The sequence below is a fragment of the Vombatus ursinus genome, unplaced genomic scaffold (genome assembly GCF_900497805.2).
Source record: "Vombatus ursinus unplaced genomic scaffold, bare-nosed wombat genome assembly UNPS02014848.1, whole genome shotgun sequence".
Taxonomy (NCBI): Eukaryota; Metazoa; Chordata; class Mammalia; order Diprotodontia; family Vombatidae; genus Vombatus; species Vombatus ursinus.
The window spans coordinates 8,344,509-8,369,338 of NW_020954626.1; the positions used below are offsets into that span (position 1 = coordinate 8,344,509).

The window sequence follows — 24,830 nt, forward strand, 5'->3', positions numbered from 1 at the left end:
TTACTATATCTTTCCACTGAAAATGAGGATTTACTGTTTCATCTTTCTCCCAGAGACTGTGAGAGAATAGATTAGACACAGAGGACTTTAGGTTGAAAGAGACCTTTGAGGCCATCTAGTCCAATATCCTCATTTTACAAATGAAGAAATTGAGGTCCTGAGTGGTGAGGTGATAGTCACATCACTGGTAAGTAGCAGCTCAGGATTGAACTCAAGTCTGTTGATTGCATGTATGCTGATTATACACAAATAGCTTCTAAAACAAGTCTGAAAGTTCATAATTGCTTGCTCTTGTCCTTCATAATTTATGTCTGGTTGATGGTAGAACAATGGTAGATAAGTCAGAATATGGGTGCAATGAGATCCAGGTGGAAAAGTCTCTAAGTTCAAATGGCATATGAGGCACAGATGTGCTAACTGCATGCTGCGTTGTAGCTGTGGTGTGGTATGGGTAAGGAAGTAAAGGGCATCAAGCTTACTGTGTAGAAGTCTTATTGCCACAAACCACACCTGTGGTTAAAGCTATCTCCCTCTCACCCTGTCCAATGCAAAGCATCCAGGAACAAAGGCAAGACACCTGGGCTCTCAACAACTTGGGTCACTGGAAAAAGCAGTGCAAGTAAAGGACCTTTCACTGGTTGGGGGATATGGTGGGTCCCTTGTTTATGGTATTGAATGCATTCATATTTCCACCTTCTTTCCTTATAGATCTCCAACAGCTTTATGAAAAAGTCCTCCCAACAGTGCTTCAGTAGTACATCAGTGATAACAATATACACCTTGCTTCAACAATTAGTCAATTAACATTAAGATCATCTTACTAACCTCTCTGGAACATACAATATTTAGATAAGGCATAGTCCTTACCCTCATGGAATTTACAGTTTAGTAGGAAGTTTAGAAACATAGAAGCTCTGATACATGACCACAGAATTGATTACTTCAGTGGCTATCTAGTCCATTCCATAACCAAAAAGTGTTGTAACATATCATATGACTGGTCAACCTGCCTCCCTTCTCTGTTCTCCCATTCTGTAACTCCTGCTCTGGTATAATTTCCTTCTTATACTGTCTTGCATCACTTATCCACCATCTGCTATCAGTTATCATTGAATCCCTTGCTCTTTCATCAGGGACACCTAGCCAAACTCTTATCATGGATTATCTCTGCTAATTTCCTTCTCTGCTCTCATGGTACTCATGTGAACTCCTCTGAGATCTCTTCTGGAGAAAGCCAAGCAACCATGACAAAACAACTCTGAAAAACCTTTGAGTTTTGATCAATGCTATAAAAACCCACAAATTCAAAGGAATGAGGATGAAACTTGCCACCTACTTGCTATCAGAAAGGTGACAGATAGACTTAAAATGCAGAATGAGACATCTTTTTTTTGGGTCAATGTGGAGATTTATTTTTATTCCTATTTGCTATGAGGGTTTTATTTTTCTCTCTATTTTTTTCCTTTTATTTTTTACTGTTCAATTGGGGGAGGCAGTGAGAGGAAGAAATAATACATGTTTGCAAAAGGAAGAATGAAAGAAAGAAAAGAAAAAGAGAGGTCATTTAAGATTTTGAGAGCCTGTAATATATTTTTAAAAAAAAAGTCCAATGATTTCTTGACCAGGTACTTCTTTTATAATTAAAGCTTGAAAGAATCCAAGAATGGATTGAAGTTTACCATAGATGAGGTTTATCATTGAAGGAGAGGACAGAGATAGGATGTAGCAGGATAGGATAGAAGGCTTAATGGAAGGTTTCTCCTTCTACCTCCCCTCCCCCATTAGAAGTGAGAGATTAGGAAGATCTAAGTATACTTGTAAGCAGATGAGAAGGACTCAACAATTAGGAAGAGATTAAAGAAATGATTGAGTTTGAGTGAGAGGTTCTGACTCACAAGGTAAGGTCCTAGAAAGAGGCTGGAGAGGAATCATTGGCATAGGTATGGAGGGATTATTGAGTATAGATCCAACTCTTCTACGAAGAGGGGGAAGGTGGGTTATTATGCTGAGAAGTTAAGAGAAATTGAGGTGGCAAACTTAGGCTGTCTTATCAAATAGCCTTGATTTCTTCAGTGAGGGTAAATCACTTACTATAATTGTACGGTGGGGAAGGGAAGAAGTGCAGTTGAACTGAAAGGAGAGAATAAAAAGTTTGTAAGTCAGTGTGGTAAATTAAATGAGTCAATTAAGTCTAAATAGAAGGACAGTTAAATAGCAGCAAAACCCCAGCTGAGTTTGTGTACCAGGAATTTGTAGTGGTTGATGATGACTCTTTTTTAAAATCCCCAATCACTCTCTTCTGTGTTGCCTGTCCCTTTGCAACCTCAAGCCCAGGCTGCTTCTCTCTACATTCACTCTGCCTGTCTCTTCTTTCTAATTCTTTGGATGTTTTGGCTATTTAGCTATCTGACTTAGAGCCAGCATCAGTTATTGAATCTTGTTGACATCTCCAAAATATCTTGTGCATGGCCCCTTCTCTTTACTCACACAGTCACAAACTTAACTCAGGCCCTCATCACCTCCTGCAAGATTATTGCAATGGTTTCCTAATTGGTCTCTCTGTTTCAAGCCTTTCCCCACTCAAATCTATTTTCCACATAGCTGTCAAAGTGATTTTCCTATAGAATAGTTCTGACAGATCACTATACCTTGCCCCCTCTAAATTTCAGTAGGGTTCCTAAATACTTTGACACTTAAAGCTATTCACGAGTTTGACCTTTCCTATCTTTCCAGTCTTCTTACACATTACTCTCCTTGATGCACTCTACGTATGTTCTCTTCTCCCATGTTTTGACCTTTGCATTGGCTGTCCTCATTTGTGGAATGCTCTTTTCTTCTTACCACCACCTCTGATGGTCCCCTAGCTTCTTTCAACACTCACCTGAAATACTGCTTTCTGCAGGAGGCCTTTCCTAGTTCCCCCAAATGCTAGTGTCTTCTGTCCTAAGGTTATCCATCATCTACTCTGTATGTTTTGTATGTACCTATTTCTCCTATTTATCTTGTCTCCCCCACTAGAATCTAACTTGATTGAGGGCAAAGACTTTTTACCTATCTTTGTACCCACAATGCTTAGTACAGTGCTTGGCATATATATCAATTCATATATGATACACCAGCATAGTAAGACATACAGAGTGGCTAGATCTTTGCAAATATCCATGATTCCATCATTGCATTGAATTTCTCCAGGTCTTAGTAGATCCTCTTCAGGAGTTGTCATGACCAAACTTAAACAAGAACAAAGTCACTTATAGAGAGCAACTTTCTGGAGTTGAATCTCTCAGTGATTAGCTAGGCTGGTCCCCATATAGCGTCTGTGGCAGTTCATAATGAAGGTCTTTTAAAGTTGGTAGAGCTGATATAGCTGGAACCCAGGGTCACCTCTCTGCACCGTGAGGAGGCTGAGGTGAGAGAAAGAATGACGAATGTTTCCATGGGTGTAAAATTAAAGTCAAATCCCTTAAGCACCAGAAAACCCTTATGAAAGGAAACAACCCATTTAAGACTTGGTTATTATCCTCCTCCAACTACTACCCAACTTGGGCTTACTTCCCTGTGTCAGATTCAGTACACGCGTAGATTGGATGAGAGATTTTCGGTTAGGATGTTTAACAGGTCTTGGATTGAGCAAATGAAGATGGGTGGGTGTAAAAGGCCAATATAATGCTGAGCGTTAGTGGGCTAGTCTTTTCTTTTCTCTGCTGTAATTTTGCCAATCCTTAGCCTTTTTCAAAGTACAGTAACTATGAGAGCCTAGAGCCTGGAACATTTTTCTCACACTTTCCCTGCGTATTTTCCGCACAAGGCGCTGTCCAGTACTCTGCACGCCCCCACTCCTGGCGCTGAAATTCGCGGGACTCAGAGCAAAAGATGCGGTTTACAGCGTCTTTACAGCACTGGCCCAGTAGTAGAAGAAAACCAAAGTTCAGCTTTGAGTTGAGGCCTCTTATCTAGCTCGGAGCGTATCTCGGTCTAGGAGGTGGTCCGGGTGCAGGATCCAGATGCTCCTGCAGCTGCGACTCCCTCCAGCCCCGCGTTTATAGCCTGTAGAGGGAGGATGGAAGGGAGGAGGCGGCGCCGAGCTCTCGGCTCAGTGCTGTTCTCTTCAGGGAGATCAGACGACTCGGCCCCAGCCGTCATTTCACCAGGGGCGTATCGCCTCCCCCTTGCATTCCAGCCCGCCTCACCCCACCGCGGGCTTTGTCCATGTGCATTGTAGCCGCCCCTCCCCATTCCCTCCGGCTCCTCCCACTCCCCAGCCCCCAACTTCCCGACTCAGCTGGGAGAGGGCCGGGGAGGAAGGGGTTAACCCCAGGGCTCCTCCAGGCGCGGAGGGATCCGGAGCCGAAGCCCGAGCGTGGTGCTGAGGCCGCCTAAGCAAAAAAAATGTCCGCCTAAGGGAGACCCACAAGTTCTATTCGGGGGCACAGCCAGCCCGCCCGGGGAGGAAGGGGCGGCCAGGCCCGAGAGCCCCCTCACCTGCCCTGATCTGAGTCTCTGCGAGGAGGGAAGTGGAGAGAGACGCCGGGAGGTGGAAGGGGAAGCCCAAGCCCGCTCTCCCGGCCAAAGTGAACTTCTATCGGGGTGGTTGAATGTGCAAAAGGAGCTGCAGGTAAATGCGGGGCTGGCTGGGGGCGCGGGGCGCGGGGTTGGGGGAGAGTTGGGAGAGGAGTGGGGCAGGGACGGAGGAACCAGTGTGGGGAGGGGGGAGGGGGAGCAGCGTGGATGGGGTGGGAGGTATGTTTGGGTTGAGCTGGGAGCCGGGTCCCCGTGCGCTGCGCGGCAGCCCCCCTTCCCGGAGTGGAAGCTGTAGGAGTCGTTTCTCCCTCTCGGCTTCGCCCCCTTTCCTCCCCGCGCCTGAACTCTGCCCCCCTTTGTAAAGCGCCGAGCCCGGAGGACCCCCTCCAACTTGTGTGGGGGGAGGGGTGTAAGGGGGAGGCGGGGAGGAGGAGGAGGAGGCACTGGCACTCGTGCCGGGGGAAATGCAGCCCCACCGGGAGGCGGGCGGCGCACTCGGCCCTGTGCGCCCTGCACTCCGCTCCGCTCGGTGCTGGCGCGCCCGGGGCGCACACGGCGGCGGCGGCGGCTCCGGGGCTGTGGAGGCTCATTGTCTTGGCAGGTTCGGGGCTGGGTGGGAAGGAGGAAGGGAGGAAGAGAGGGAGGAGGCCGAGCCAGGAAAGGAGAGGAAGGAAGGGAGAAAGCAAGATTTAGTGGGCTTCTTAAAAAAAAAAAAAGAAAGAAAGAAAGAAAAGAAAAGAAAAAGAAAATTAAAAAAAGCAAAGTCAATTCTGTGTGTTGAGGAGCAAATTGATTCTCTGCAAATCAGCAGTAATGTCCGGGAAGCGGTAGCCGCAGACATGGCTCTAGTGAGATGCACATTCCCAGCAACTTGTCAGCTCTATTGTTGCCTGGATAGTGAGTCACTAAACATCTTCTCTCCCTCTCTTCTTCTCCACACTTGCTTGTTGGATGGCGAATTTTTTTCTCTCTCTACCCCTCCCCCTTCCTCTTTCTAACCCTTTCGACCCCCTCTCCCCCGCCCCCACAAGGGATGAGACCTAAACCAGCTAGAGACCTGGTCCTTCCAGCCACCTCCTGGCGGGTGCTTGGGTAGCTGGCTGTCTGGGGTAGGGGAAGAAGGGGAGGGGAAAAGGTCCAGAGCTCCAGCAAACTTAGGGGAGATCTGTCGAGTTGCACGAGCCACCGCTACCCTTTCCTGTTTGTTACATGTGTATTCAAAATGATTTGCCACCTCGTACCCAGCCACCTGGCTCCTCTCCTTCATTAGGAATCAATACTGTACACATACCTCTATTTGGGAGCGGGGAAGCCTGTACTCAGACAGGTCCACTGCCTCCCCAGGATTATTAAAACAAACTGAAAAGGTCCAATATTAAAAGTGATCCCAGGTCTCCAACCCTCACTTCCCCCCTCACAGAAAAGGCACCCTTTCCCTTCCTCCCACAATCACATACACTTTTGGATTCAGCTTCCAGTCCTTTCTGAACCATGGTGGTCTCACTAAGCAGTGTTTCCTCTATCTTAGGACCTGCTAGAAGTGACCGAAGATGAATTCTCAGCAGCAGCGAATGGCGGCTATAGGGACAGACAAGGAGCTGAGTGACCTGCTGGACTTCAGTGCGGTAGGATATCTTTCGAGGTGTTCTTATGGCTCTGCCCTGGTAAAAAGGAACCTGGGATTAGGGCTGCCTCAGTTCCAGCTGCACTGCTCAGGGCCCGAGTCCAGCTCAGCCAAGTTGGACACCTGAACTTTGATGTAATGTCTAGACTTCCAGATTTAAAACTTTAATGCCAGAGGGGTCATTTGGCTTAACTAGTGAGAAGTAGAATAATGTAGTCGTACACTTTTGGTTGAGTCACCCTGTGACCCTGATGATTATCAGAGTTCTTTTAAAAAATTATTTTCTTTCCTCTGAAGCGAACTTTATGCTCCCCCTCCCCCCACACTTCTTTTTCCTTTGGTTAATTTTAATGTATGGTATCTGAAAGATGTTAGCTCAGACAAATCCAACCCAGGGTTAGTGTTTTTATGAGTCTATTTACTGAACCAGGTACTTTTGTTTTAAGCCAGGTTAGGTTTAAAAAATGAGGGAAATAATTTAATACTTAAAATCATTGACAATGAAACCAAATCATCTTTGCCCTTAATTCTGGTACAGTGGAGTCTCTTTATAACTCTGCTGTTAGGAGACAGGACTGACACCTGCAGTGTGGTTAACCACTGTTATAATGAACCTTTTCTGTATGTAGTTATAGTTAAGGGAACATGAATTATCTGAATTCTCATATGAACAAGCTGTTTTATTTCTATGCATTAATTGTCGAATGAGAATCATTTAGTATTGATTTTTATAGTTTTTGGCATTCACAGAGGAACAGAAGAGTGCCAGTATTTACAAGTAATGTTATAAAGTAGTAGGGCTCACAAGTCTTTTTGATTTGGAATGCATTGATTCAATCTTATTTCATTTTCAACTTTGAAATGTGGCAGCTAATTGATTTCTCTGTGTGAACTGCTGTGTAGTAGAGAGATGCAACTTATAAGAGGAGTTTCCTTACTAACATGAATTTTTGGTTGTTTTGCAGATGTTTTCCCCACCTGTTAATAGTGGGAAAACCAGACCAACAACCCTGGGAAGCAGTCAGTTCAGTGGATCAGGTAAGATGCAATTGAAAGCCTCAAGTTCAAATCTCTTGGGTTCTGATACACTGCTTATTGGAAGAGGTTAAAATATTTTTATTTTAAAATGATACAAAAACACAAATCTGCTAATTAGGTATCAGTTTCAAAATAAAAACATAGCGATCTATTTGTCTTTAATATTAGAAGATTAGCCATTTAGGATGTCTTGAAAAACATCACCTTCCTTCATAAATCTTAAGCTTCAGTAAAGTGTTTATTTAATATAAGAGATCCTGGAACACGCTTCCGTACAAAAGCTAAACAAAAAATGTTATTGTCTATGGGTTGTTTGTGTATAAAGCATATACTTTTTTATTTTCTCTCTATACATTTGACAGTACTTAGCACTGTTAGTCAAAAAGTTTATTAAAAGATATTAAAATGGCACTATTGAATGAATGCATTTGTACTTCAAATAAGACTGAGCAAATAAAGTATTAGGTAAAATGGATATTTTCATAGATTTAGAAATTAGGAATAAATTGGTGGCCACTTTTTTTTAAAAAAAGCATGAAATAAAAGATAATCATAAAAATGTGGAATTCTGTTCGTATCTTCTAAATAGGGTTAACAATGAATAGGTGAATGAAACTTTTCCTAAATTCTAATAATGTTGGGACACTAATTAGGTTAAGTTAAATCAGATTTAAAATTCTACATCTTCTTTATCCACCTAAAACTGTTTTGAATGTTTATGACTGATCATTTTCTTGATCAAATGATCATGTTGATCTCCTGAATATTTTTTATAAATTTGCTATCATTCCACATGGAATGTGAAGAAAGTATACTTTTTCTTCAAGTCATTCTTTATCAGTTTCCCGGAATAAAGTCCATTCTGGTTTGAAGAAGCTATACTTTTCTGTGTGTTTTGCCCCTTAAGGCTTAGATTTTTTTTTTAAGCCATAAAACTTTCACTAAAGCTATGACATTGAATATTTAAGAAAATCAGTTTTTAAATACATGTGACAGAATTTTTATAAATCTGTATGTAACTTAATAAATTTTTTTTTTTTGAGAGCAAGAATTAAACCCTACTTTTATGAGTTCACTTGTGGAAATATTTTAGCTTTATGGCACTCAGCACTGGTAAAAGTAAAACAATTTGCATTTTTAAAACAATTCCAAGTTGATATTATTATTAATCATAAGGATATTTTGAAATGTCAGCTGTTTTCCCTTTCCTTGTTACTGGTAACCAAAGGAAAGCTTTATCCCCAAGCTCTTTTTTGGTAGGGGAAAAAAAGACAATTATTTCTAAATTAATCATTTTAAAATATCAAAACAAATGTAGTCCACATTCCCTTTCCTGCTAGTGTTTGGGAGGGAGGGGTAAAGGCTTAATTTTTGCAGCTAAGAATTATTAAAATCAATTTCAATTTCTTTATTAAAGAAACATTTTGAATATTATTAAGTGTCAAATATAGTAGGCACTCAGTAAATGTTTTTTGAATGAATGAATGATACTGATTCTAGAATTAATTCATTTTCCATGATTTTAATATATTCTTTTGACCATGAACTAAGAAAACTTTTGGAAAATTTTTATTTGAGCAACATTTTTGGTGTTCTTTTGGAAATACATTTTATAGACTTTCCATTTGTGATAACTTTATTATTTTTTAGAAGATATTTTGTTATTTAACTTTATAAAATAAAAAATGAAAAATATAATTTTTCTGTATCTACTTATGTATTTGAATATTAGTTCTTAGGGATTTTCGATGTCAGCTTGCCATATTTCAGAAATTTTCATATGTACATTTAATTTGAAGTAAAAGGATATTGGGGCATGTTGAAATTGGTAATTTGTCTCCCAATTACTTAGAATATATGTAAAATTTTAAGTTATTTCTTTGTGTGAGAAATACTTGAAACATTAGCTGATACTTTTGAATAAAGAATTTTGGTTTAAGATGACTGATTTCTATGTATGTTTTAGCTGCACACTCAATCTTTGGTACTCAACATATCTATCCTTTGAATGGGTATAGTAATTTTTTTCCTATTCTGCCAAGTACATTATGCAGTCCAGATTTAAGTAAATCTTATTAATGTAAAGAGATTTAAATTTTGTAACTGAATTTTATATCATGTGTTTGTTGGCAGACACAGTGTAAGGATTTGCAAAATCCTTTTCCAAATATGTTTAAGGTAATACTTAGAAGAAGTTGGTATTGTTGTTATTTCATTTGGATGGTGTATCGACGTTTTGAAACAATCACCTGCCAAGGTTTCTGGAGATATTTTGTAATCAATTCTGATATCTTAAAAACATTTACTTTTTAAAGTTGTAGAATGAAATGTTTGAAGAGGTGTTTTTTTCAATATCAAGTAATAATTTTCTTGTCAAAAGAATAAAATTCCATGGAAAACATAAAATCTGTCACTGATGAGAATAAGTTATTGTACAATTTAGATCCCAGTGATGAACATTTCTATCCTTTTTGAAACAATGATTTTGCCTTCTTAAAGGACTTTCTGAAAATAATAGCATTTTGTTATTAATTTTTAAACTTGAAATTCATGTCTTGGATGCTGTAATACCTAATATTATTTTTGATCTAATTCACAAAGCAAAATATCATTACTTGTATGACAGTTGCAACATTATTAGAAATCACTTAGGGAAAAGGTTAATGCATACCTTATCATTACTTATGTTTCTGGCTCAGTGTTAAATATCATTTTTCGAGACATCTAGGTGTTAATTCACTTTGGCATTGTACATATGTTGAGACAGTGAACTTGTCTATTTAGTATTGTGTTGCATGTAGATGTAATAAAATATCTGTAATCAGTCAGATGTTGTTACAGTGACCTTGACATAAATGTAGCCCACTCTATATGAATGAAAGGTAATTAACTTATGTGAACTATTTTGTAGGATACTGTCTGTCTTTACAGAAAGAGTTTGTTGAAATGATGCATGGAAAGAAAATAGAACAGATGTTTAATTTCTGGGATCTCCTAAGTTTAAATTCTGTGTTGTGAACTTAGCTTAGTGGATTCAGCAGTTGCAAACTAAATGATATTTGAAAAAATTTTTATTGGTTAGTATTTGAGAACAAGTAATATAAGCAAATTAGAGAGGAAAAATCAAATATTTATCTAGATCTTTTTCTACTCAGGACCATATATTAGCAAGGAATATGTTTTTCATAAAGGATTCCCTACAATATTGAGTATTCAGCTTCTCATGGATACTTCTATACTGAAAGTGAAAGTCTTTTGTAAAAACAAATGAAGATTAACTTTTTCTTATTCCAAATATTATTCTTGTATAACAATTGAACACTTTATTCTGGCTTTTAAAAATTTCTTAATTCTTTTTATAACTTCATGGATTTCTCTGGTAGTGTGAGTAACATCCTTTCTCTTTAATTTGTAAGAGTATTAAAATCCTTTATTCTTACTTTCAACAACCAAAATTTTAAAGTAAAATTTTAGATTAATGGATCTTTTTACAATGTTGGGCATACCATAAAAGTGTATATTTAGTAAAGATGATATCTGTAAAAGAGATTTTTAAACTACTGGTAAGATTGGTCTCTCTTCTTTTCATTCCCAAATTGAATAGACCATTAGGATGGTGACAAAGTTTCGTAAGCATTTGGTAAAATCTTTAAGGAAGTAACAACCAACATTTTACCATTGTCATAATTCATTTAAGCATTGTGCAGGCATAAGCTGATCTTTTAAAATTTAGGACAAACCAGGTTTGGTACTTTTGCTTATGTTTATTTTTTTAGAGTGATGAGCTGGGCATGCTGTTTACCTGTTCATATTGAGATTTATGTCACACTTTATATAGTAACATGTCATTTGTGTGAGTCATGGAAAGTATAACAGAATTATAGTGCAGACTAAGAGAAGAATGATTGAGTTACTAGTCTGGTGTTAAATGGCTGATATAAAGTAGGTCCATCTTTAAGCAGGCATATGGTACAGGTGTGCCTGCTTTAAAAAAAAAACACATACAAAAATTTGAATTTAGAAAACAGAGAAGTTAGGGGCAATTTTATTCATATTACAGGTGGATTCTTAGTTTCATAAAATAATTAACTGCAGTAGTCCTTTAAATAGTAATCCTGTCTAATGGATTTAAAGGCTTTTCTTTACTTACGATGTTTCAGGGATATACTTCTTATTTAAAAAAAGTATAAAAAAAGTAAGATTTAGTTTTATATTTGGCTTAAGATAAAATTTAATATCGCATGGTCTAAGAAATTACAATTATAAGATGATTTTAAATATAAAATTTTCCTTTAATATCCATTGTAATTTGCATTTTTCAGCCCTTTGATTATACAAAACAATATTTCTTATAATGGAATAGATAAGGAAGGAGGAGAACCTTTTGATTTAAACGGAATTATGGTAAACATTTAGATTTAAATGAACTGGGGAATTAGTACAGTTCTTAAGGATAGGTACTTGTGTTCCATTTCTGACTGTTTGTTAACATTACTTGGAACTGTTATTGGACACTTCATATTTTGATGACTTAGATAGCTGTCTTTAGTGATGAGTCATGGCCTCTTACAAGTTTTTTGATGAAATTATAAAGCCTTGATTAGAATGCCATTTTTCCTCCTCTCCGCTGAGGTGACTGAGTTTCAGTTGCTATTTGTATTATGTTTGTCAGGATGAGAAAGTTAAAATTTAACCTGATGCTTTAGTACAATAGAGAGTGAAATGAGAAGGAAAAAACACATTTTAAACATTACAGTTAAGAAAATGCTGCCCTTTTAAGTAATGAGTTTTTATTCACCTCTGTCTGGTCTGTCCACTAGCAACACTTAGTGAATACCAGTTGTGTGCAGAGTACTGTTCCTGGAGTTGTAGGAGGATTTAAGCAACAGCAACAGCCAAAAATGTTTTCTTGTCCTTCAAGTAGACTATGTTGAAGAGGGAGAATATAAAGACCTGAAGTAACTAAGTGTTACTTTCATGGTGCCTTGCACATAATAAGAGCCTACTAAATGCTGGATTGATTTTACAGAGCAACATAGAAGTCAATGTAAATTAATATAGTTCCATACGGCAAGTACTGAATAGAGTAGCTGCATGAGAATCAGTCATGGCAAGCTTTTTGGAGCAAGTGAATTTTGAGTTAGTTAAGGGAAATGGATTATTGCATAGGAGAGAGGAGATTCTAGGTATGAGGAACAGCATTTGGTAAATCAGAGAGGTGGCAGTGGACAGGTTTGTGTTAGGGATGACTGGAAGATTAACTTGGCTGGAGCTTTCCCTTTATTCATAGAAGAATAATAAGAAATTAAATTGATAGTGGGGTAAGGAAAGCCAGTTTACTGGTGGGAAAGTCTTTGAATTGTAGAAAAGTGATATAAGGTGTTAGATGGACACTATCCTAATGGCTGTGTATTAGCTGAATTAAAAAAAAAAAGTTTTATTGATGTTTTAAAATCCTCAATCAATCAACAAGCCAGTCAACAAGCATTTATTAAGCCCCCATTATGTGGTAGGCACTTTGTGAAGAGCTGGGGATGAAAAGAAAGGATAAAGTTCCTGCTCTTAAGGAGCTCATAGTGGAAACAATTATCTATCTGTAGAGGCATATCTATCTATACATATATGTATATACACATACATATAGAATAAATTGGAGATAATTAACAGAGGAAAGGTCTTAGTATTAAGGGAGATTGTGAAAGGCTTCCTATAGAAAGTGTGATTTTTGGTAGCAGCTAGGTGGCACAGTAGATAGAGCACCGGCCCTGGGGTCAGGAGGACCTGAGTTCAAATGCAGCTTCAGACACATAAAACTCACTAGCTGTGTGACTCTGGGCAAGTCACTTAACCCCAGTTGCCTCACTTAAAAAAAAAAGTGCGTTTTTTGTCTTGAAATCACACATTAGTGATGAGTCATGGCCTCTTAAAGTTTTGAAGGAAACAAGAGAGAGCAAAAGATGGAGATCAGCAAGGGAAGAGTTCGAGGCATGAGGGACAGTCAGCCAGTGAAAATGCACAGAGTCAGGAGACGGAGTGTCTTGTGCAAAGAACAGCAAGGAGGTCAGTGTCATAGGATTACCAAGTACATGATGAGGAGGCCAGATTATGAAGGGCTTTGAACACCAAACAGAGATTTTTATATTTGATCTTGGAGGTGATAGGGAACTGCTGGAGGTTACTGAATATTGGGTGGGGAGGGAATTACATGGTCACAGCTGTGAAGGAAGATCACTTTGACAGCAGAGTGGAGGATGGACTGAGCTGAGAGACTTGAGGCAGTTTCTCCTAGTTGTTCCTCCATAGAATCTTCCCTTGTAATAAAGAAGTATAGTGGAGTGAAACAAAGAGACAAAATGGTACTCTAGCAGTTCTCTTTGTTCTCCAATATACCTTTCTCTTGCCCCTTTAACCTTCCTTTGTAAAAGGAAAAAAATCAAGAAAACCAGCTAATCTAGCATCTTCCTCTGCTAATTTCTCCTTCTTAATCCTTCCCCATGTCCACTGTGAGGAGGAAGCAGTGGGTTCATCATTTGTCTTCTGGAATCAGTATTGGATATTGAATTTAATCCTAAGTCCGTTGTTTTGGGTGTTGTTTTTACTTGTATTATTGTAGTTACTGTGTTCATTGTTTTCTTGATTTTATTTCACTCTGCTTCAGTGGGTATAAATCTTCCCTTATTTCTTTGAATCCTTTATGGTCATTGTTCCTTACAGTGGCAAAATGTTCCATTACAGTAATATGGGTTTTGTTTGGTTAGTCCAGACCTGCACAACTTGTGAACTTCAGGCCGCAGATAGGTTAGACTAGAGATAGACTGATGATTGTTGGTTGCCGTAGGTCACAGAGTGAGCAGTGGTAACCCTACATTTTTCAAGGGCTGTGTGAAATCCTTTGGCGGGCTACATGTTGCGCAGGCCTGGTTTAGCCCTTCTCTAACTGATGCAGTGACATTGTTTACAGTTTTTTTTTTAAATCTATAAAATCTATAAAAACTCTATAAAAAAATCTATAAAGTCTATAAAAAAATCAATCAAGTATTCTAAGAACTGTGCTAGGTCTTGAGGATACCAAGATAAGAATGGAACAGCCCTTTCCTTGAAGGATGGGGCTTATATTTTGTCTGAAGTTTACATGATATAACAAAAAGTGCTGCTTTGAATATTTTAGTATACCTAGGACCTTTCTTTTTGTCCTTGACCTCTACTTTTTCCTGTGTAATTCCAAATTGTTTTCCAGAACAGTTAAATCTGTTTGCAGCTTCACCAACAGTGTGTTAGTTTGCCTGATGTCCCTTAGCCCCACCAACACTGATTATTTCTGTTTTTGTTATCTTTTTCAATTTGTTGAGTGTGAAGTAAAACCTCAGTTGTGTTAATTTACATTTAAATTATTATTAGTGCTTAGAGAATCTTTCCATTTGGTTGGTGGTAGTTTGCATTTCCTCTTTTGAAAACTTCACATCTTTTGCCTGCTTCACTACTAGGTAGTGGTTCTTGTTTTTATGTATTTATGTATCTTGGAAATCAGTCTTTTCTCAGATGTATTTCTGAAGATTTTTCTCCATCTTAGGATCAATTGTTAGTAGAAGTGAGGGAGATGTCACTAAGTCCTTTTTCTGTGGTGAGAGCCTAAATGAGGCTATTAGCTGTGGAAGTGAAAAGGAAGGACATATAAGAGAGAATTGGCAATATTTAGCAATTGATAGAATATGATGGGGGAAGGAAGGGAGACAACATTACCAAATCTTAAATATTAAGAAGATGGTGGTATTGCAGGATGAGATTGTGACCTCAGTTTTTAACATTTTAAACTTAACACGCTAAACTGAGATGATAGATACATCTTTTAGGTACGTGAAGTCAAAGCTAGAGATGTAGATTTTCTAACCAGAGTAAAGAGCTGAGTGAATGAGTGAGTATCCTAAGGGACCAAATTTAAAGGCAGCAGAACAGAAGGTCAAGGGTTGAGCTTTGTGCTAATTCCCATAGTGAATTCTGGCATTAGAGGTAATAGTCAATGAAAGAGTGTTGGATTGAGGGTAAAACCAGAGACTTTGGAGTTTGGGTCAAAGATATTTCTTTGGATGTGGAAACCTGTATTTGGTGTGAATTGGTTTTTATATAAATAGCACCCTTCCCCCAATCTATATTAAAGAAACCATGAACTCCATTCATATCCTTACACTCACTTGAACTAATCTCATTTTTTGACCTAAACTTATAGAAACTGATTTAAAGCTAGTAGGAGTCAGTAGTATTGAGATAGATTGTACTCTCACTTTTTATTGTGTTGTTATATTCTAGGTGAAATGGAATATGTTTCATTAATGGGGAAAAATCATTCCCCAATGGGGACAAGATAATAAAGTAAAATTATGGAACATTTCATTTTTCTATTCATGCAAATAATGAATAGATATATATTAATATAATATTAATTATATATCAATTAATTAATATAATTAATATATATAATATTTAATATATTAAAATTTTTCTTTTCTTTTTTGAAAAATAATTAATTTTTAGTTTTCAACATTCACTTTTATAAGATTTTGAGTTCTAAATTTTCCCCCTCCCTCCACTACCCCCTCCCCAAAATGGCATGCAATCTGATATAGGCTATACATGTATGATCATATTAAACATATTTCCACATTAGTCATGTTGTGAAAGAAGAATCAGAACAAAAGGGAAAAACCATGAGAAAGAAAAAAGAAAAAAACAACAAAAGGAAGAGAAAATAGTATGCTTTGATTTGCATTCAGACTCCATAGTTCTTTCTGTGGATGTGGATAGCATTTTCCATCACGAGTCTTCTGACATTGTCTTAGAACTGATATATATTATTTAAAGACTAAATGAATATTGGTACTAAGGGAAAACCAAGAAATTTAGTGGTCAGCAGATAATTAACCTTATGTATTACCTTACTTTCTTCCTCCCCAGTGGTATAGACTTCTTAAATGACTTAGAAATATTATATTGTTTTGCAGTTAAGGGATTTGAAGGTGCAGAATGGTGAGCTTGAGTTCTTCACTCTGAGATGCTCCTCAGTACACAGGTACTGTGTATTGTTACAAGGCTGTAACACTTGTCTGTAATCCTCAGCTGCAGCCTGAGTGAAGAGTGTGCAAGTAACTAATTTCATCATGTTACTTCTACTGCCCTTACTGATATTTGGGGCTTTTGTAGTGCATACTAAAGTGCATGTCAGGACCTATTTTGCTTCTCAGATAGTGTAAGACCAGATGAAGGGGGACATTCCATACACAGAGGCAGGATACTTTCCATGGCTGGTGGGTATTGGTGGTCACCAATACGATATGGAAAACTGAACCAATTAGGTTTGTTCGGTTGTTTTTCAGTTATGTTGGACTCTTTGTGACCCCATTAGGGGTTTTTTTTTCCCGGCAGAGATACTGTAGTGGTTTGCCATTTCCTTCTCCAGGTCATTTTACAGATGAGGAAACTGAGGCAAACAGGATTAAGTGACTTGCTCAGAATCATGCAACTAGTAAGTATCTGAGGCCAGACTTGAGATGAGGAAGATAAGTCTTCTTGACTCCAGGTCCTGCACTCTATCCACTGCACAATCTAACCAAATAGGTACTTCTGGCCATATGGATTGTTTGGAAAAAAATTTACCTCTTGTTTTCTTTAATTTTTTGCAGAAAATCCATAGTTTCCTGAAAAAGAACTAGGTTATGGAAAATAAAAATAGAGAGCTGAAGTAGGGTATTGCAGTGTGGGGTGGGAGGGCCTTTATTGCTCTGTTTTTAGCGTTTGTGTTTTCAGTGTCTTCTCAGTGGCACAGTATTGGTTCTTGGAGTAGTCTAGTACTCCATGGACTTCAGTATCTCTTACTTCATTCTACCCAATCGTAGACATTTGTTAAGCACATGCTGTGTGCTGAATGTTAAGTTATAATATCTAATAAAGTCCCTGTCCTCAATGGTGCTTGTCTTCTAGTAGGGAGATAAGATCCACATGTAGATAACTATAATGCACAAATAAGATATAAGGATAATAGGGAGGCATAAAAATGGTGTTTGAGGTCTCTGTAGGAAAAGTTAGTGCTGATCAATTATTGAGCAAGGCTAATAGGATTAGGAATTCCTGTTACATTTGAATTGAGTTTGTAAAGATGGATAGGAACTCAGTAGATTAAGAGGTGGAGCATCTAGGCCTAGAGGACAGATAAAGCATGGAGGCTGGTAAGTATAGGTGTGTTCTATAGTGAACAAGGTATAGTTCATTTTGGCAAGAGCTTACTGAATGTTGGGGGTGGGGGGAGGGTGAGAGAGAAGACTAGAAAAGGCTGGAAAGGATTGCAAAGAGTATAAAGCACTTCATTATATTACTCATTGTCTGATTTTTTTTTTAATTGGGAAAGAATCTATTTTGGCATGGAAGAGTCAGGTGTTAGTGTGCAGATTGGACAGAAGCAAAAAGACTGAATGTCTTATTTAGTAATGGAGCTAGAACCAACTTTACTATTTCTACAACTATTTCTACATCAGAAGCTTTACTCATTATCTCTTTTCTGTAGATTAAATTACATTGTCTTGATAGGATAATTGAATTCTTCAGGAAGAAGGAAGTGGCTATTGGTGAAAATTTGTGTTGAGATAGTTTTAAAGTGTGGTTTCATAAAGGGCATATTTGAACCATTCAGGCTTTACATGGAGGTAGATATTTAAGACCAAAGTCCAAGCTTACATACTAAAAGTAAAAACAGATTAGAAATGAATGCCTGATTTTGACTGCATCTAGGAATAGCACAAGGGAAGAGAAGCTTCTAGATGAAAGTAATCATGAATAAAGACAGTAAGAAAAACTGAAAATGCTAATCTCAAACAATTAAACAGCAAAACAATTATACTTTTGAAAGATATTTTTACTTTGTGGTTACAGTGGGAAAGATTGACCTGAGGTGTTGATAGTTGTGGACTTTGTTCAATACCTTAAGAAGGTGATTGGATCCTGGCAGGGGGCAGTTTCTTTGGTGTTGCGGTGGTCTGAATAAAGGACCGTCTAAATTATTGAGCAGGTTATCTATAAGAATGAGACTGAGGGAGGAGGTCTTGAATGTTGCCTGGGCTTATTTGCTTCATATAGTTTGCCTGTGAGCCATTAAGGGCTTTAAAAACCAGCAGGGCCAACTTAAAATCAATCCACCACTTCATTGGAGGCTAATGTAGAGAACACAGGTTGGACTTAATATGATCACGGTTGTTCAAATCAATGAGCAAATGTGCTGCTGCCTTCAGCACAAGCTGTAAGTGGTGGAGGTGCACTGCGGGGCGCCCTGCTAGGAGGGAATTACAGTAATCAAGCTTCGTGGTCCTAGGGGCATATGTTGCTGTTTTGAGGTTGTTGTGGGATAAATAAGAGTGCAGATTGTACAACTTGAAGGCACAGAAAATACTAGTCTTACTTTGAACATAATGACATAGAGATGGGTTGGTCAAAAGTAATGCTGGAGATTTGAAACTTGTCTAGCACTGCTGGGAAGAAACCAGAGATGAAAAGAAACTTACACATTCCCTGATGCTAGAAACTCCTTCACATTTTTAATTTTAGTCTTTTCAAAGTTGTGGCACATCCTACTGTCATTGCCATTCAGGGCAAAGAGAAGTCTCTTTCCTGATTCAGTGACGTAGATATAGAATGAACTGGTCAGAAGGCTGCTTCTCTATGTGGAATAAAATAAAGGTGAAATCTGTGGGAAATACTCCATGTTGAGTCTCTTCATGCTAGAATGGACTTATCCTCCAGGTAATTGGAACCATTTCAAATATGTCCTTCATATACCTTAGTTATCTGAGCAACAGAAAATTCCATTTACACACCAAGAGAGAGATTAAATATGTTGAAAACTGTCATATGACCTTGTTGCCCAGCACAGAACTTTTTGAAACTACAGTGGATCTTAACAATCATCAGGTTTAGTCCCTCATTTTACAGATGTGGAATCCGAACCCAGAGAGGTTAGGCAATTTGTCCAAGTTCACACCACCAGTTAGAAGAAGAGCCTAATGTGCATACCTTACTAGAAGTCTAGGGCTTTAGATATGGTGTTCTTTACATTACACTGTATTCTTTTGTGCACAAAGGAGATGTAGAAAAAGGTCAGTGTACCTTTTTCCTAGGTTTCTTTCAAGGGATGTTAGAGGTATCAGAATCTAGAATCAGAGCTCATTATTTGGACTCAGATATCAGGATTATAAAATACCTTAGCTACATCATATATAACATCATTATTAGTTATTATTATTACATAATTTATCCTACCTCTGACACATATGGGCTGTATGACTAAAGGCAAGTTACTTTACTTCTCATTGCTCCAGGTAGCTCTCTAAGACTGTAAGTTACAGAGAAGGTGCCAACCTGTATAGGTAGGTGCCGATTAGTAACAATGACTCCTATGAAGTGGTAGCATTGTTCAAATTTGTATTGCATATTTCTGTTGCTTTGGAACCAGTTGCCGTATTTTGCACATAATTATGACTTTGAAAAGTTCAAATCTGATAATGAATTAATCATTCACACTAATCAAAACCTAGTTGTATTGGTAGAGGGAGTTTACTCATCTAGGAATTCTCTATACAAATAATATCACAGACCTGAGGCAGTTAGGTGGTACAGTGGATAGAGTGCTGGATCTTGATTCAGGAAGACCCGAGTTCACATCCTTCCTGAGTTGCTTACTTTGTGATCATTTAACCTCTGCCTGCTTCAGTTTCCTTATCTGTAGAATGGGGATAATAATAGCATCTACCTCCCAAGATTGTTTTAAAGATAAAATGAAATAATAATATTAAAGTGCTTTGCAAACCTTAAAGCACTATATAAATGCTGTAGCACACACAGTTCAAGAAGTACTCACTGAAATAGAATTAGTTTTGAGGAACAAACTTCCTGCAGTCTTTCTTACACGTGATTTGCCTTGTCTATCTCTACAGACTGATTTAAGGACTAATTTTGAGTGAACTTAGCTTTTTTGATCTTTTGTGTTAAGATGTGTCCTTGTCTTTCTTTGAGTTGATTATAGATGTGGAAATCTTGGAGGTATCTTTAGGAGGATGGAGAATTTTTGTTTTTGTTCTTCTAGAGATCCTTGTCAAAATCCTGATAATTAGCCTAAAGTTAACCACAAATAGACCCAAACATAGCTCATGTTCTCTCTGGAGCAAAACTATTGGCCTGAAAAAAGTATGTTTGAAAAGCCTTCCATTTCTCATTTACCTTCATTAAGAAAAAGGGAGATAATATGGTTCATTAGGGAATGGACTTATATTGTACTTATTGGTAAATATGACACTGTGCTATTAATGGGCTTTATAGCTTGTTTAAAATGGCTGTAGTGAAGGAATGGGAACTTTTAATGACATCCTGGCTGAAACAAGTTGTATTTTTCTAAGAATGAAAAATATTCTGGGAACCTATAGTTCTTACAGCCTGGCTACTGCTTAATGTATAATGTAAAGGTAACAATGAAGTAAGTGTGTGTGTGTGTGTGTATGTGTGTGTGTGTGTATGTGTGTGTGTAATAAACTAGGCAGTTTTAGAATCTATTTGAGTGGTAGACCAGACTATCCTGGCAGCCATGCAAGCCCATTTATTGTGGTCCCTAGGGCCTTTGTTTCAGGAACCAGGTACAATGTTGAATAATTTAAATATATACCAAAAAAAAAAAGTCTGTATGGTCTTGAGAGGCTCTTCTGGAGGAACTTAGCACAGTACATACAGAGAGGGTCTTTCTTCCCTTCATATCCCTAAGCTTTCCTTTTAGACCTATGAGCAATTCTGTGATAATCAGCTCTATAGATTTGCCTTCATTTACTTAGGTTTAATTTGCCTGTAGACTTGCAGAACAAGTTATAGTAGCAGTAGGACTTTGCCCGGTAGATGACTAGGAGAGGGAAGAAAAAGTAAAATGATACAGATACTGTTATAAACATTTGCTGTCTACCTCGTAATACTTGTAGGAAGTTGGTAAGAATTGTTTTCATCTCAGAGGAAATAGAGAATAAACAGTGATATACATTTGCCTGTGGTTTCTTATTGCCCCTTAGTAGTAGCAAAATGAGCAGTTGGAATTGCACCTGTACTGATGTCAATCTAAAAGAGAACACCCATTGTTCCATCTTGAGGCAGCCTTTATTATCTTTAGAAAAGACACTTTAGAAATTGCAACTGTACCAGTTACATTTCTTAATGACATTCTCTCAGCCTAGCATGTCCTTTTTACATCCAAATCCCATCCAAGGACTCAAAAAAATAGATCATGTCTCCTACTTAACTACTCTAGCCTTCAACAACAACGACAGCAGAATAGCACTTGACATTTATATAGGGCTTTAGGTTTGTAAAGCACTTTATATACCTACCTCATTTGAAAATGTCTTCAAATGTTGAAAGAATATTCATGTTAAAAAAATAGAATTGTACCAACTAGGTAACTATAGGGAAGGAGATCAGTTCAGCTAAATAACTTTACTGCAACTGTCCAACAATGGGCCCTCTGTTTTATATAGATGTAGAGTGTATGGATGGGAGGTTGGGCTGGATGACTAACCAATATGCTCTGTCACTTCTCTGGATTCTGAATTGCAAGTCTGTGATTTTCTCCCTGAATTCCTATAATGTTTCCCACTTGCCAGTACCACATAGTTTAGCATTTTGTTTGCCTTCATATTTGAACTTGCCATTGTTTACTGTGATACAGAGGCATATACAACCAAGTACCATAATCATAATTGTTGTTTACATTTTTGTAAAGTTGCTAGACTGTTGACTTGTCCTATCGAATGTTGACCTTTTCTATTGGTTGTTTGTGGTCTTGTGGGATTTACTTTGTTAGTAGCCCATCTCTTGTTGGTCATTGTTGCTATGTGACTTGTCTAGTGGTTTTCACGACGTAGAGCTATCTTATAGAGCTCTCGCTCCTGACTTTCTATGGAGCCCTCATTTGTCATGTGTTGCAATGTGGTTTTTATAGGTTATGTCCTTCGCATGTTGGTTGATTTCAAGATTATGTGACTTAGCAGCATCTTGGTCAGTCTTTGTCCATGTTGCTAGAGTTCGTAACCAAGGTACATGTATTCAACTGATTGATTCTTGTCCTTTGTGCTTAAGAGGAACAGAATGACATTATTATGTCGAGATCAAGATACAGTGTGTCTAACTGTGGCTAATCAGACCAGTATGAGCTCAGAATGCTCTAACACAGGTTGGGCACAAATAATCCATATGAACATTGGAGTGTAGCTGTCTCTGTTTCAACTACTTGCTCAATGTGTAGACTACCTGAATCTATTGTGTGTAGCATGACATTTTCATTTTGCATGTGCTTTGTTTGGCGTGGAGTAGAACCTCAAATAATCAGCTTGGGTACTGTGCATAGTTGCAGCTTTTCTTGAAACTCTGGGAGGGTAACTTGTGAACAAGATGCAATCATATACAAAAGGCAAATGTATGATGAAGGTTTTTTCGTGGACTTTTTAGCGTACATATAGTCTGGCAAATTCAGGAAAAATGTAAAGAATATTGCATCCTTGCAATTCTCTGTAGTTGAGGATGACAAAAAAGCTATTCAATTTTGTGGAACCAGTGGCAGCATAGTGGAATTAATACAGCCAAATTCAGAGATGAACACTAGATACTTAGCTGAAATCAAGGCATTTTCAGAACCATACAAATCAACACCCACAAAAAGACTTGAGGGAATGAAATCATCCCCAAACTATTCATGGCTACTTTAAAGACTTTTTTTCTCCCTGCATTTTAACTAGAAAAATAGATGTATGGTTGATAAACACTTCATGCATTTAATAATGTAGGTTATTATATTATTAGGGACTGGATAGGAACTATGTGATTTCATTGGTATAGGGAATTCCCAGATGAGGAAACTCCGTCTCTGCAATTTAGTCTGGGAGATGCTCAGAGTACTGAGTGACATGTCTGGTGACAGCTAATATCTATCAGAGTTGGGGCTTGAACCCAAGTCTTCTTGACTTCGAGGCTGGCTTTCTATCCATGATGCCATACATCATCTCAATAATGTACTATTTTGTTAATTATTTAATGTATATTAGTCTTATTGACTATTAGATTATAAGCTTCTCAAGGTGAGAACTTTAGCCCTATGCTTGTCTTAAGTCCCTTGTGCCACTGTGTTCAGTCCTAAACATGAGGTATAGATGCTTATTGAACTCAATAACTACTTGGTTGGTTGATTGCCTTAGGTCTCAAGGGCAAGTGTGGTGGTGGTGATGGTGATGATGATAGTACAGTCTCAAGAGCCCCAAGATACTTCAGTGAATAAGAGATTCCTAAAAAAGAATTTTTTCTCTCTTCAAGCATTTCAGAAGGTCTGTATAAAAAGCACTTGAGGCCTCTGGGGAGTGAGGGGGCAAATACATACATACACACATATACATACACACATATACATACACATACATGCACATGTCTGTATGTGTATATATGTAACTTGACTCCTTTTTGAGAGCTAAACTTGGTCCCCTGAGATTGCTGGTGTTTACTTCTGCTTTAGTGAACAGTAGTAACAACTGTGACACTATTGGGCAGAGGTTGCCTTAGGACATCCAGTGTGACTTGCATCTGTAGCTCAGCCTAATAGAAGAAGCGAAGCCTGGATTTTCCTTATTAGAATGTAGCAACAATTCTCTAGATTCCGCTTTAGGAATCCTAGTATCTCTAGTAGCTGCAGTTAAAAATCATGCTTGAGTGAACAGGAAATAATCAAGTGGACAAAGCCAGCAAGATGTTATGTGCATGTAATGGATTTAAACCATGGCAGTTACCTCTCTGTTACCTGCTGGTATGGGACATTTTAGATCCTTTTCTTGAGGAAATATTCCTTGTCTCTGTGACTTGGCAGCTACAATAAAGTTATAACCACCATAAAGTTATAGACTTAAGAGTCGTAAGGAACCTTAAAAGGCATCTAGTCCAACCTGTTCATCTGATTTTTAACAGATGAGGAAACTAAGGCCCAGGGAGGTTAAGGTATTAGAAGTAGGATTCCCTTTTGCAGGTCAGTTAAGCTCTTATGTGTCAGGTAGTGTGCTAGACGCTGGGGAGACAAAGGCAAAAATGTAATAGTAAGTTCCTCAAGAAGGTCAGAAAGAGGAATGACTTCTCCACATTTACATAGTGAGTTAGTGTGTGAGTAGCAGAGCTGTCATTCTAACATGGATTCCAACATGACTCCAAAAACCTAGCATCCTTTCCATTGTGCTATGGATTAAGTTACTGTGTTTGCTTGGGGTCTTGGCACCAAAGGTAAGAGGTATACCTTTTTTTATTTTGTTTATATTGGAAATTAAGTTCTCTTTGAAGTAAAAAGTGCATATATATTATGTATTGTAAATTGTATATTGTATATCATATATGATGCATTGTATATATAGTATATTATATATCTAGATATTGTACTTATTGATTAACAATTATATATGTATAGACACACATACTGTGTATGTGTATACCTTTTTTTTAAAATGAGGGTACTTTGTAATCTGCAATTAAAATGTTATCCTTGTATTTTGAACGGGGACAAATCCTACAGGGGAAACATTAGTAGAAGTTTAAAAAGATTTTTTTCCCC

General features: G+C 37.9%; 1 protein-coding gene across 3 annotated transcripts in view; it reads left to right on the forward strand.

Annotated features, from left to right (window-relative positions):
* Positions 1-4,360: 4,360 nt before the first annotated feature.
* TCF12 (transcription factor 12) overlaps positions 4,361-24,830 on the forward strand; it is a 408,834-nt gene continuing 388,364 nt past the window's right edge. The window contains exons 1-3 of one of the 3 annotated variants that reach the window (XM_027840786.1): positions 4,361-4,615; positions 6,050-6,146; positions 7,111-7,183. In XM_027840786.1, the coding sequence (XP_027696587.1) occupies positions 6,072-6,146; positions 7,111-7,183 (148 nt within the window). In that variant the 5' untranslated portion in view covers positions 4,361-4,615; positions 6,050-6,071. The remainder of the gene's footprint in view (positions 4,616-6,049; positions 6,147-7,110; positions 7,184-24,830) is intronic. The other 2 variants (XM_027840782.1, XM_027840781.1) reach the window with 2 other exon arrangements.